This window comes from Ciconia boyciana, chromosome 3 (genome assembly GCF_034638445.1).
Source record: "Ciconia boyciana chromosome 3, ASM3463844v1, whole genome shotgun sequence".
Classification (NCBI taxonomy): domain Eukaryota; kingdom Metazoa; phylum Chordata; class Aves; order Ciconiiformes; family Ciconiidae; genus Ciconia; species Ciconia boyciana.
The window spans coordinates 85712556-85726888 of NC_132936.1; the positions used below are offsets into that span (position 1 = coordinate 85712556).

General features: G+C 36.9%; 1 protein-coding gene across 1 annotated transcript in view; it reads left to right on the forward strand.

Moving 5' to 3' along the window:
* RYR2 (ryanodine receptor 2) overlaps window positions 1-14333 on the forward strand; it is a 437742-nt gene that overhangs the window by 120620 nt on the left and 302789 nt on the right. Inside the window, exon 4 of the mRNA XM_072857729.1 lies at window positions 7319-7423. Within this exon, the coding sequence (XP_072713830.1) occupies window positions 7319-7423 (105 nt within the window). The remainder of the gene's footprint in view (window positions 1-7318; window positions 7424-14333) is intronic.

The following is a 14333-nucleotide window of genomic DNA, read 5'->3' on the forward strand; positions in this document are numbered from 1 at the left end:
AGGGAACCGTAAAGTTTAGAATAATACACATAAGATTATCATAATAAGGTAGAATTTGCAGGATCAGCATGAAGTTAAAAAAACCGTTTTGTTAATTTGGATGTGTGCCTAGAACCTCTGTAGCACTGTTGATCCTATGAGATTTTTTTATTTTATTAATTAGCCTGGAATTTTCCTAATTACCTTAAAAATTAACACATTTACACTGAATTAGGGTGATATACCATTAGCTAATGTTCATCTAAGCTTCTGGCTACAGCAGGGTAAGTTGTAATGGCTGTTGAGTTGATTTACCTGCTTTATCCATTGAGGCTGAAATGTAGTTGTATGGCTCCTTACTCAATATCACTTTTATGTGCTGCTAAGAGTTTTAAATTTTCAGAGAACAGATAAAAAAGAGAAACACCTCTTAGTAATGTAGATACGTTGGACTTACGTATAGTTAGAAAGGAGAGTGGGGGAGAGATGGAGGATAAGAGGAAAAAACCTCTTTACTTATCCTTTTTAGAGATAGAATGTATGAGGCCATAAATCTATAAAGAAAATAAATATCATACTGGGAATTACAATTTCCAAGCAGTTAAGACAGCCTGCTCTGTTAATAATAGCCTCATGACCCTTAACAGCTCTCAGGATCAAAGTTGTTTCCAAAGAGAAAAAAAGGAAAATTGTAACATAAAACCTTCATGCTGTTTGCAAGCATAAAAGAATATAATTGTACTTACGTAACAACGGCCTAAGCAGAAATAGATTTCTTATGGATTTTTAAAGGAGATTGTGAGAGGGGGAAAACCCCAAGAAGCAGTTTCCTTCTGAATGTTGTTATACCTTCAGTTTGTACAGCTTAAATTTTAGGTAACGCATTTTTCTTTGCTAATGAACTGTTCCACTGTGACCAGCAGATGACATTCACTATCTGGAAATAAGAGTAGGGTAGGATTTTGGTCTTCACTGTTGTGCTAACTCATATGGGGATAAAAACTAGTAATTCCTCGCGATAAGACATAGACTACTGTTGATGAGTGTTTATCTTTGATATGTCAACAGAAGCATGCTCAGTGTATCAAGGTTTTTTTCACTGCTGGGTTTGTCAAATCTAACGCTTCATTTATGAGAGAATTCTGCACTCAAAAATGTGGATAAAATAGGGAAACTTTGTGTATGTGACCAAAATAAGAGAATCTTTTTAAAAAATTAAAACAATCAATAGTTTAGGTCAAATTAACAAGATATGTTAAAATACAGGTGATCAGCATGCAGCGATATAGGCAACCAACATGATTTAAAAGAATCACAGAGGACTTGGAGCTGTCTTGTGTTCTAGGCTTTGAAAATGAATTGATTGCAGTGTATTTGGGTCTGACCTCAGTTCCACCAATAGCTGTTTTTCCCTGTGTTGGTCTCCTTTCCCTTGCTTTTTTATTCCAGACCCTATTCATCCTCCTGGTATTCCTGTGAGTTTTCCAGTTTCATCCACTGAAGCAGCTGTCCTGTGAACAAGGAATCTTTAGAGCTTTCAATTGTTAACAAGAACCTTTTTCACTATGTGAAAAATGACATTTTTCAGGGAAGTAGAACATGATTGAATTTTCAAAGTTTCTCCTAGAAAAAATGAAAAGCATACTTGTGACAAAAGGCCACTCCCTTCTCAAACCGCTCTTCCAAAAACATGAGGACATTACACTTTTTAGATATAGCAACATTAAAAGTTTTGAATGTTGAAAACTTCTCTGCTTTTGATGGAAACAACTGTTTTGGATGGAATATCCTATAAATGCCTTGTACAGAAAGTGATGGTTTTGGACTGAAATAGTCATAAGCAACTGAAAGCAAGTTTTTTGTAGGAGGTGGCCAGGCAACCTTCATGGTCTGCTAATGATAAACATGAAGGAGCTTGACACTGTTATTGAAAGGTCCTTTCTTCTAGAACTGAAACTGTAAAACTCATAATTCATTCTTTGTCTTTTCTGTTTTGGGATTTGGTGAATATGATTCATGCTATTTGGCTGACAGGACTTGTTGTCAGAGCCATGTATTTCTGTACTGGGTCCATCTTTTTGATGACAAGCTTGAAAACATGGAGAGCTATGCCTTCTATGTAGAGTCCTAGAAATGGTTGTTTTTACTTGGTAATATTGAGTGTGTTTCATCACTGTCACCAGACAGAATCTCATTTAAGTAGAAAGGACTGCCAAAAAGACTGATGTACACATTTAAATGTAACTTAAAATAGATGATGGGTTCAGTTTCTTTCAGGCGACTCCCACAAATAGGACTACAGATGTTTTGCTTAAATTCTGTACTAAAATTTATTTTCTGAATCCTCCTACCTGGATTCTCAAAGTTAGGCATCTAATAAATGTGCTACTTTTAAAAAAGTTATGAACACCCGCATCTTATTTTTTGACGATGATGCTAACTGTGGATGCTTTGTAAATCAGGCTGCTTAGTTAGGTGGTTTTTTAGGCACTGATGTGTAAATATTTAGTATACAGTTAGAGGTGAAATACCTGCAAGTTGATTTCATTGGGCATTTGGTTAGAAGAGAAATAAAAATAACCATGAGCCTAGGAAAACAACTAGGAAACTTGCAAGTAACTAGGAAAGGAAATAAAGCTGAGGTAAAGCTGCTTATACTTAGAGACAGAATTGCGTTTGCTGATGTGATTTATTATTCTGCAGTCTTGTACTAATATTATGAGGGGCAGAAGTTCAGTTTACATTCACAGGATTATATGCATCATATAATATGAGCAGGTCATACGTTATTGTGGCTCGTTAGAGTTGTGTGATCATCAGAGCAATGACAGCAGGACTGCATTTTGCATCTCGGCCTCTTGCTTTCATTGTCATCACACTGGAGTATGGTATGCTTGTAAATTCACTAAAGACTGAAATACTGCGTAATGAATACATCCAGCATCCATGATTCAGTTGTGGGTTGGACTAGAGTTGGAGATATTTTCAAACAGCATTTCAAAAGCATTGCTCAAAACACCTTTTTAATAAAGCGTATGATTCTCTAATTTGCAAATCTGCCTCCCACAGAGTAAAGCATAATTTACTATGCAAATATTACTACAGAAAATTAGTGTACACAATAAATATAGTCTAAAATGGCAGGAAGAATAAAGAATTCCCAATTTTCTAAATAGTCCAGCAATTACTTCAGTAATACATAAGTTTTAAAAATTGCAGATGAGAATTACTTTATTTTGTCTAATTTTGCTGACTGTAGGTGCTATTACAAACAATGATGAAGGATCAATAGAAAAAGTTAATTGTAATTTATTATTTTTCTCCTAGCAGTACCTATCTCCTTTTGAAATTCAATACACAATTTCTAGTTTATTTGTGTTATAACCTATTTTTTTTAACAAGCTACTTGCATATTAGGTTGCAATTATGACTGACTAGATTGTCTAAATAAATAATTGACAATAAGACAAATCTTGTAAATGACAACTAGCAGAGAAAATCAGTAATGTTTTAAGCGCTGAGAAATACTGGAGTTGGTACTTTTTACTTTTTAAGTCACCAGCTATATTTTATGTTAAAAACCATTAAAATATAATTGATTTTGCAAATATGTCAAAAATAAATTGAAAATAAATTGTTTTGAATACTGCCATTGTTTAAAAGAATTTTCCACTGATCTTTTGGATCAAAGATAAGTGATACAGATTCCATGGACTGTCCAAGGACCTCATTACATATTCTGTCACAAAACAAAAAAACCCTTTTGGAATATGAACTATTTTTCTATGCCTTCATTTAGAAAGTTACTGCAGCAAAGATGAATACAATAAAAATTGGTGGAAAAGAAGGTTGAGGATTACCAATATGGTTGGTTATGTCTGTTGAGACATCTGCTTTCAAGCATTGATCTTTTTTTTTTTTTTTTGGGGGGGGGGGGGGGGGCAGGGTATAAATTGTGCTCTGCTCTCAAATTAAAGATTTATTATTACTATTGAACTGTTGAAAATTTCCAGCTAGTTACAGGTTGCTTTGGTATCTATTAAAAGTGCATTGGTGGGTGCTTGTTAGACATGTAGCAAAATATTTTCTTTAAAATTCTTTATTATTTAATAATATATTTGTAGTAAAGCAATCACTAAAATACCTGCCCACACATTTGACCTGTCCTCAGAGAAGCCTGATATGGCAAACTGATTGCTACAGATTCTCATTTTAGCCCCTAGAATATGCGGTCACTTTCCAGACTGGGCACTAAAAACTATGTAATTTGTATGAAGATATCTTTCGATAAGGAGTGTTAGGCTGCCATATAACACAGAATACCTTTGTTTTTCATATTCCTTCCTCCGTTTGTATGTGAGGTAATATGAGAGATAAGGTAGATAATCGGAGGTCTGGCAAAGACTCTGTGTTTTTTTCCTTCCTCATTTTTATTTTATGCTTTGAGGTGATGGAATAAATTTTTAGTATGTTTAAACAAGGTTTAAAATTACCTGCAATTATTATTTTTTGAAAGGGGCTATTTGGAATGGGAACATTCAATCTGTGTCTGTATGCCAGCCTGAAGCCTTGTCTTCTAAATCCAGAGCTGTAAAAACATCAGCATTAAAATGGACTGTATAGTGGTGAGCAGAACTGTAACTGCCTGAGCTCAATACGTTGGCAGTTCTGCATCTGTCCCATGTATGTCCATGCCATGATTGTTGTACACTGTATGCAGCCATGCCTGTTGGATCTTCACTAGAGCAGATTTGGGTGAGAAACTGCCAGAGAGGAAGAGTTCGATTCCCATGCTCACCGCAAGCATCAGTAGATGCATCTTCCTTCAGCTCTTAGGGGAAACACATTGCTCTCCGAGGGCCATTGCGTGTCTAGGCATTCATGCAACAGAGATGAGGTGGGATAATGTGCTCTCCCCTTTGTCTTGAGAAAAAGAAGCTGGTTTTAACATTTTGCTAGACTGTAAGAAGAAGGTGCCTCTTTCACTTGATTAAAGCAAGATGATCTCATACAGTTCTCCTTTATTACTCTCTGGCTGCCCAAAGTGTGCCTTACCTCCTATAGCTGAAAACCGTTCATTAGGACTTCATTGCTCAGTTTTAATGGGGAGGGAAGAAAATGCTCATGGCTGTCTTGAACGTAAAGGAGAATGGAATTGATGAAGGAGGAGGGTCCTAGTTATGTTGGCTTGATCACTGTGTGCAATGATGCAGGATTTTCCATAGAGTGTATAATCTGTAGGGTAGGTTCTGTAGTAAAAAATGTTGATAGGTCACAAAACTATGACACGCACATATTCTGCCAGCAAAAATTTTGCTTTAAATAACAGTAATAACAGTAGGAACATTGTTATGGAGACTTTGTTTGCTTATATATCTTTGCTTATAACCAAACAGATAAAGAAAATGTAGCCTTGCCTCATTTCTGAGCACAATGTAAGGAGCATCTTTTTCCGTTTTGTTCAGACTCTTGTTTGTCAGTCAGTCTTCACTGGGGAGAAGCGAGCATGAGCCAGACTGTCAGGCAATTCATTTTTGTGAGCCTTTCTAGAATGGAAAATTTGACTTGTGCTTACTGAGTAGGAACAACACCTTGCAACCCGCGATCTTTGAGTACCCTCTTTCCTACTTTGTAAAATAAGGGCTTATGATAGTACTTACATTACAAGGAAGTTTTGAAGAGAATCTAATTAGATGTCTGTTGGCCCAATGCTAGCATGAAAAGGACTGTTGCAGTGTCTGAGTAACTACAAAAGAAAAATTGTAATAAGAACACTGACAAGCAAGTAGAGGCTTGATTCTAAAAGAGCTGGCTTAAAAATAGTCCATGCCTAAGTATCATTGCATTAATAAGTCAAAGTCCCATGCAAAAGAGAATGCTCTTTAATGCTTTTTGATCTGGCTAAAACTTTAATTTAAAATACCACTTTACATTAATGTTATTGCAATATAAATAGTGGAAGGTAATGAAAGATCTATTAGTTAATAAACAGACTTGAATTACTGTAAAGTTAGGAGTGATGAACAGCAATTTAATAAGCTATTAAGAGTGAGAGGTATTCTGAGTAAACTAACTTTTGAAAAAGAGGGAATTAAGTAGTTTTGTAACTAGCTTTTACAATTAATGTTTGAGGCCTTGGAAGAGGCCTCTTCAAACTGTACACAGTTTGAATAAATGTGCAGTTTTACAGCTTTAGCAAAGCTAAAAAGATTTCCAATAGTCAGTAAAAGTATTCCTAAACTGAAATATGCAACTAACATGAAAAGGAAAAGAGAAAGAACATGAAAGAAGTTCTGGAGGCAAGAAAGGGTGTGTAGGAGTTGCATATTCTTCTATTAACAGAAGAAAAGATCCCCACATAAAGTCTAATTTTACTTTGTTACCTTGTAACTTAGACATTGCTATTACAAACTTGTTTCAATTTTATTACCAGTTTTTATGATAGTCTGGAAAACTAGCTTTTCAATAGCTCAATGATTTTTTTCAGTCATGACAAGTTTTATAAGACTCTCTAGTTTTATCCCACGTAGAACAGAATATGGTGAAGCATGCTGCCCTGCAAGGCTGAGAAGCTACTGGCTTGGCCTTGGCGCTCAGTGTTTAATGTTTCTCCTACAGAAAATTCACCTTGACCTGGAGACCATCATAAGGATGAAGTCTGGCTACTACCAGTAGCCTAAAGACTGAATTTTGTTCCCCCCCCAATCCGATCATCATGTCCAAGACACATGTTCCATATGCTAGTGTCCATGTGGAGATTTCACCGCTTTGCTTGTCAGCCTTTGACAGTGTTTTCTACTCCCAGAGTGAATTTTTGTCCCTAATATCTAATTGTAATTTTCTTTGGTACAACTTGTATTGCTGCTCCTGTTGCTTTCGTGGAGCACCTCCAGGAAGAGTCTGCCTCCATTTTCCCTGTAATCACCACTAGATTTGTAGGGAGCGCCGTAAGATCTCCCTCTCCTCTCTCTCCTCCATCCAGGCTGATCGAGCTCAGCTCCCTCAGCCCCACAGGGTGAGTGCAGCAGCCCTGACAACCATGGTGATCCTCTGCTGAGCTTGATGCAGCTTATTGTTTCTTTCTTTTACTGAGGGGCTCCGAGTGGGACCCAGTACTGCAGGTGTCAGCTTGCAAATGCTGAGCAGAGGGGAAGAATCGCTTCCCTTTGCTTGCTGGCTAAGCCTTAACTGTTGCAGCCCAGTATGTGGCTGGCTTTCATAGCCTCAAGGATATAGCAGGTCTTTCAGGTTCATGGAAAGTAAGGGAAAATAGAAGTGTTGGAAAGTGCTATTCAGCAAATCTGTCAGTAATGTGATCTCATGTTTTTCTTTCACCTAGAATGTTCCACCTGATTTGTCCATCTGCACCTTTGTTCTGGAGCAGTCTCTGTCTGTACGGGCCCTCCAGGAAATGCTGGCTAATACAGAAGAAAAGGCAGAAGGGGTAAGTTATTAAGTATTCACTTTTTTCATCTTGCAAAGTACGAGAATTTTTTTGCCACTGTACCACAGATTTCATGACTAGCACAAGCTTATAGCATCATGAATTCCTTATGTTTAATTTTCCCCCTTTGCTACAGGAATGGTCTGATTTTTGAGAAATTCTAAACACTTGCAGCTTTCAATGAATATTGCCAGAGTTGTAAATTCCCAACCATTTCTATGTGCTGTGGGTCAGCATAGAGCTACAAGAATGTTTTAATTTGAGATCTCATAATGTGAAATGTAAAGCTTGATCACTTCTTCAGAACAGCTAAGCTTTCTCAGGATTTCTGACTGTATTAAGTGAGACTGTCAAGTAGTCTTAAAATGACTTGGATGTATGCTGTTTTTCTCTGGAAATAATGAAATTGTTCTGTGTGGCCTGAGCTAAAATGTCCTATAACTCACCTTTAGAGCTGGAAATAGAATGTTATTGAGCCTCGGTGGACAAGAAATATGGAAACTAACACATTTTTGCAGTCTGGAAGATGAAGGATATAGGAATAACGTTACTTGTTTGACTAGCAAATAGGTATTTGCAAATAAATCATAGTAGTGTCATTAATGTTCTCTTCTGCTGTGTAATTAATTTGATTTGTTATGATGTAGCTGAGTGTTCCGTATACACCCTGTAGGGTTAATTTGAATGCCATGCTCCAGCTCAAATCCTATAAACTGTAAGTGAGGAAGAGTGAGTGTAGGCCCAGGAGTTATACGGATAAAAGAGAAGTTGGGGTTAACCATAAGTCTGTCACTCAAGAAAGCTGGCAGGAGGGAAGCATGCCTCTGATATTTCTGGGAATGCCTTGAGAAAGCAAACTATAAAGTAACATAGAGTAGCCAGTCCCATAAAATGCCAGGCACTGAGACTGAAAAAGGTATTTGGGAAATGAAGTCCAGGAGCAGTCCCATGGATGATCCAAAGTGTGTACTGTCAGTGAGAATTTGTTCCAAGACTAACTCCAACAGCAAGAGAATGCAAAGCACATCTGAGAGAAGAGGGGGTACCAGAGTAAGCAGATCCATGCTTCTAAATGGGGACCCCTCTTCCCTTAGTTTGTAAATACTGAAACCAAGAGCAAGCAAATCCACAGGAAAAAAAAATAAACTCAAAAGAACACATACAGGCATAATGTCAAAAAATCACAGTCCAAACCCAAGGATGTGCAGTGATAACTCCATACGGCCATATGTGTAAAGTAGAGCAACCGTTTTCTTGCTGTTTATTCCCACCAGATGTGAGCAGGAGCAGAAACTAAAAAACGTGTAGGGGAGTGTGTGTTAAAGTAGTGCCATAGGGCAGAGCAAAGTGAATGACAAAAACATTCAATTTTTGAATACTAAGTATTGAAACTTTTTAAAAATCATAACGTTAATCGGCAGATTTTCTGTTGGGCTGTCTTTAGCAGAGTCTTGGTGCCAACTGTTAAGTGGATATTTACTCTTAGTACAGAGATCACATCCAGAGAACACAGGATAAAGAACCAAGTTCTCTGTAGAACGGCTAGAAAATGTGAGCTCGGGGATTCTGCTGGGAAGAGGGCAGGCTAAAGAGAGCTTTGTAGAGGTCTCAGGCGGAACATTTGCACTCGTTCTGGACTATTTTCTGCACTAGATGTGAGCAGAAAAAGCAAAAGACTTTTTGTAGGGCACAGTGACTGATGGGACCTACATACTCCAAGCTGGAAGAACCATGTTTGATGGTAATCTGGTATTTCCTGGAAACAATTATTGATGTTTTCTGTGCATAACCATGAAGGTCAGAGTGCTGGGCATTCATATCCATGCCTAAAGAAAAGTGATGGCAGTTGTACTGATGAACAGTGCTCTGCACTCATGGGTCTTCTGAGACGCGTACAAGAAAGCTAAAGCAAAGTCTCTGAGCGTGGTCATTATGTGGTTTTTACCTGTTTACAGAGTATTTTACTGTGCTCTCAACACCTGTTAAATCCCAACACTAGCAGAAGATACAGAGCTACAGCTATACCAGCCCAGATAGCTGGTGTTCACTGAATAATGAATATATTTCTACTGCAAATTTTGCTTGTCTTCTGTGCAAATGCATTAGGAATCTGCGTGTGCGTCTCTTGCATACTGATATATTGATATTAGAAGAGAATAATCTTGAAAATAGCTTGTAGATGAACAAGGTCGTATTGCTGTCAGTGTCATTATTTTTCATTCTAATAAGTCTCTGGCAGCCACGAATAATGATAATACTAAAATGACTGAATACATACTTGCGGATAAATCAACATAACTGACATTTGGTATCTGTATGTAGTTTATGTGAAGAATATATAGTTTTCCTTTGCATTTATAGGTATTTATCATAGGGTAGGTACTTATGTAGGCAGCTTCATATTTATTTGAAGTAACTGTTAGAACATGCGAGTTTTGCATTTAATGACTGATGTGGTTACTTTAAGTTTTATGAGAAGAGGTAATTTTGTGCATACATCTGAAGCACTATTATCTTCCTGCAGCAGCATCAGTTTTTTATTTAGAATAACAATGTTTTCTTTCATTTAGGAGAATAAAGTATAGAAATTTATTGAGATTGTTACTATAAACTGGATTCAATATGACCTCAGCTTTCTAATGGAAAGAATCCTGCAAAGGCAGGTCTTTTCAGTCCTCAATTACTTTTCATTACATTAGAAATTATTAAGGCTGCTGTGTTTAAAAGTGGTCTCCTTGTGCTTCTTTGCTTTTTGTGGTGTGTCATCTCTTGAATGCTGTGTTTATATAATAGGTATTCTTATTATATAACAGGTAAGTCAGCAGTAACGGAATGGTTGAGTAATATGTACAAAATCACATGCTGACTTGAGTCAGAACAATAAACAGCTTTCCTTGTGCTTAAGAAAGAATAACTAAGTGCACTAACTGGATTTAATTTTAATTCTCAATTAGTATGTATGAAATGTGCAAGATTACCTCTGCAGTAAATACCTACCTTTTTAGAGCAAGAATCCCAAAATGAGAATTTCCATACTTCATGAGATTAGTGATCCATCTATCTGAGTACACCTACTTCTCTCTCCTGAATCAGCTAAATGCTAGTATCAAAGGCAACAGTGGAAAATGAGTGAAATTTCCTGAGAAAGAATGTGCGTAGTGCTCTCTTTCTTCTAGCCCTAGGCACTGAGTAGTTACTTTGTGCTCTGAGGTTTTATCATTTCCCTTTAAAATACTGTGCTTAGCTCTGGCAGTTTATTAAAACATTGAAATTCATAGCTTGATTGTATGCTTTTGGTTTAAAAAATAAAACCACAACCTGTTTTGTTTGCTTAGGCAGCATTATTTACACTTTTCATTTTAAACGGGTAAATTTTTGATTTTGCTGGGGACTTGAGTGCTATATGCATGTGCTACTTTTATTGTTAGTTCATCCACAGAAAAGAACCAGAAAAAGGGAGGAATCCTGTGGAGAGAGAATAGTAAATAATCATATAAATGAAGACTATCATTACATGTATGCCCAAAGTCTGGGCTCTGGTCTCTTAGGCAAGCAGAATTATACCTGCTCTGTCCTAGTTGGGCCTACAGCCTAGGTATTATTTTGTAATTATTTTGACTTGGGTTTTGAGTGTAACTTTTTCTCATTAGAAAAGCAGGTGAAATATGAAAATGGAAATCCTTAGGTTTTTATAAAGCATTTAAGACCAGAAAAAGCCTTCAGGTCATCTATTCTTAGCCTGTTTGTTAAATTTTTCCTGTGAGCCCTCTTTGGAGCACAGTGCCTTGTTTTTCCCTAAAGCTTATCAGACTGAATGGTCCTGAGAAATTGAATCCATAGCTTTCAGGAATAATTTAGGAATGGTCACCACAAGATGTTGTAACTGCGTTTTGCTTCTGATGCTTTTTACTGTGATTATTCGTGGTTTTGGGTTTGGTTTTTTTGGTGGTGTTTTTTTTTTTTAAATGAAATCTTCCTTTACTACATTCAAGGACTCTAACATTTAGTACTTTCTCCTTGTGCAAGTGCTGAAATGCCATAATCAAATCAGTTTCTGGAAATTTTCCATAGTTTTATTAAGAAATGAAGCCTGGCCATCTATCCATTAGTACTCTTGTATTCAGTAACTTCTGAGATTTCTGGACAATATAAACAATACTAGAAACAGAGGTAGATAGTTATGTTCTTCCAGATGTGATGGATATTGGGTAGGAGAAAGGGACCTAACTTTATGTCCCTATAAAAGGAAAGGAAGGCAAAGTTGGCTGTTTTACATTACCATCATTGGCTCTTGTGCTGATGTACCTTCTGCACTGCTGTCTTTTGCTCAGAAGAGGTGTTACAGGTACGTGGGAAGGAAGTTGACAGGTTTTAGGTGTGAGGAAGTGATTTATAATTTTGTGGCTTCTTTCAGTTTCAAGTTTTAAACATCTTTTTCATAAAAGTTAGACAACAGACCTGTACATAGTATGCTATTATGAGTCTCACCTTTTATGACAAGGAAAATGATTCCCTATGTCCTACTCAGACTGTCCTGCCTAGATATCCAGGGATTGCCTTAATTCTTATTGTCAATATGTTATGTCTTGCTGATACTGATGATCCATAAAAGATCTTACAATGAGTGGTACCTTTAGATCCATCATGCAGATTTCAGCCATGATATATAGCAGGCAAAGTAGGTGATGACGCTGGTTATTACCAGTTTCTTGGCCAAAATCAGGGCCACCATGCATACTTTTGAGCAAGCTTTCCTACTTTAAGTCTCTATTGATGACATACAGGCGAATTTTCCAGATTCTACAAAATTCTCCACCAAGTTGCTTTTCTATCATGTGACGGTTCTAGACCTGCCAAAAGAAAAGGTATCCAGACATATTTGACATGGAAAAACATCAGATATTTTCTTAGCCTCAGTTGCCTCAGCAAATGATTTAGACTCTTGTCTGAAAGTTTTTTGAAATCATCCTCAAGCAAACATGCTGCATAAAAAAATAGCTATTAAAATAAAAATTTGCCAAGAGGGTATGCAAATTAAAATGAAGTGTAAGGTAACCTTCATAAGGACTATTGCTACTAACTCTTCTTTGAAATAGATTTCAAAGGTGTATTTTTTTATATGCTTCAATATAAATGATTTTTTTCTAAAGGGAGAATCTGAGGATTCAAAACACTGCTACTGTCTGTAGTTACATAACAAGTGGCTAGTTTGAACTTTCATTCTACTCTAATGCATTTATTACTTCAAAGAGATTTAAAAAACTTTTGGGTACAGTGACTAGGTGCAGAAAATTAAATTAGCTTGGCATTTAAAGGACATTTTACTATAAGTGAACAAGCATAAAGTTACGTATCTTTATATTGGCTAGAACAAAAACCTGCTTTTCTTGTGAAACCAATAAGAGCTTGTCATTCCTCGAGTTACACTTGCTTTGCTTGGGTTTTCTGAAATATATCCAGCAGTCTCATCATATGAATAATGTACTACTCTCTTGCCTTGTGATGTCTTTTATAGTCCTCCATGATCATTATCATAAATGCGGCCATTGAAATTTGAAGACTCCGGATTGTATGGTACATGCCATACCCTGGTGAATAAACGAGAGAGAGAGAGAGAGACAAATAGAGAGAGATATATATGACACATATAAATACACGTGGTACGTGACATGCTGTCACCTGCGCGTACGGTGTGTGTCTTTGTGTGGATGGGAGATGTTATATCCCATGCAGAAGATTGTTGTTAACTGCACCTTTTCATGGGAGGGATTGAGAACTCTTGGTAAACCATCTTTCACAGCAGCTTTGATTATTTCCGTCAGCAGTGGTAAAGCATTCTTTTCACTCTGGTCTACCAGAAGACGAGTGGGTGCCAAGCCATCCCAATTTTATTGTTTGTACCATCCATCCATGGCAAAATCTCATTTCATTGGGAGTGTGTAGAGTAAGAGGCGTCTATTCTGGTGAGAGCTTCTGGAGCTCCTGTTTGCTGATCTGTGCTTTGTTCTGCTGACAGGAGGTGTGTGCATGGGCTTTTTTTTTTTTGTTCAGGTGTATATTTTGTTCAAAAGTGTATGAGATTGCTATGGAGTTCGGGGTTTTTTTGCAATTTTATCAGCAAAGTGGGTGGAAAGTTCAATTGCTCTGCTAATGGCTAGGTTTTGTGTTACATGAATTGCTTGCTAGTAAAATCAGCTGCACTTGGAGTGTAATGTGCTTCTATTGGAATTGTGTTTTAATGACTCTTGCAGGACAGATGCACCAAACTCACTTATCCTGTGTGAAACCAGATGGAGTTCAATTGCTTCTGTGTCCTTTCACATCAAGTGTCAGCTTTTTGACTGCTTACTAGAAAAAATGTACTAATGAAATAAGTAAGGATTTCTTTGTGTGTCATCTGTAGCAAGAAAGTGAATGTATATGTAGTTACAATTTCTGTATTTTGAATGACACCATATACTATGTACTAGAATATGTCAGGGTAGTGTAGGGCTCTCTAGCTTTTATATTGAGATGATTTTAAGTGCTTATTCAGGAAATCATTTGTATTTGTTCTTTATTTTCTGAATGAAAAACTGAGTAAACTTGAAGTCTTTTTTGCTATTTGTCTTTCTGGGCTTCATTACATAGAAAAAAAAATTGGCTCCTGTTTGCCTTAATATGCTTGAAATTTGTTTACTTTTATGCAAAATCAAATGTAAGGTTAAATTCTTTGTTAGTTTCCTGCAAATTGATCTTAGTTGTCATATTGTCTACTGAACACTTCTACATGCGGTTTTCTGCATTTTTTTCCCAGTATTTGCACAGTAGCTGTGCTTTTCTACTACTGTATGCCATGGAGATTTTCTCTGCTTGAAAGCTCTGTCCTGTCCTCCTGGTTGGTAATGAAGATGTGAAATGCTGTCAATGC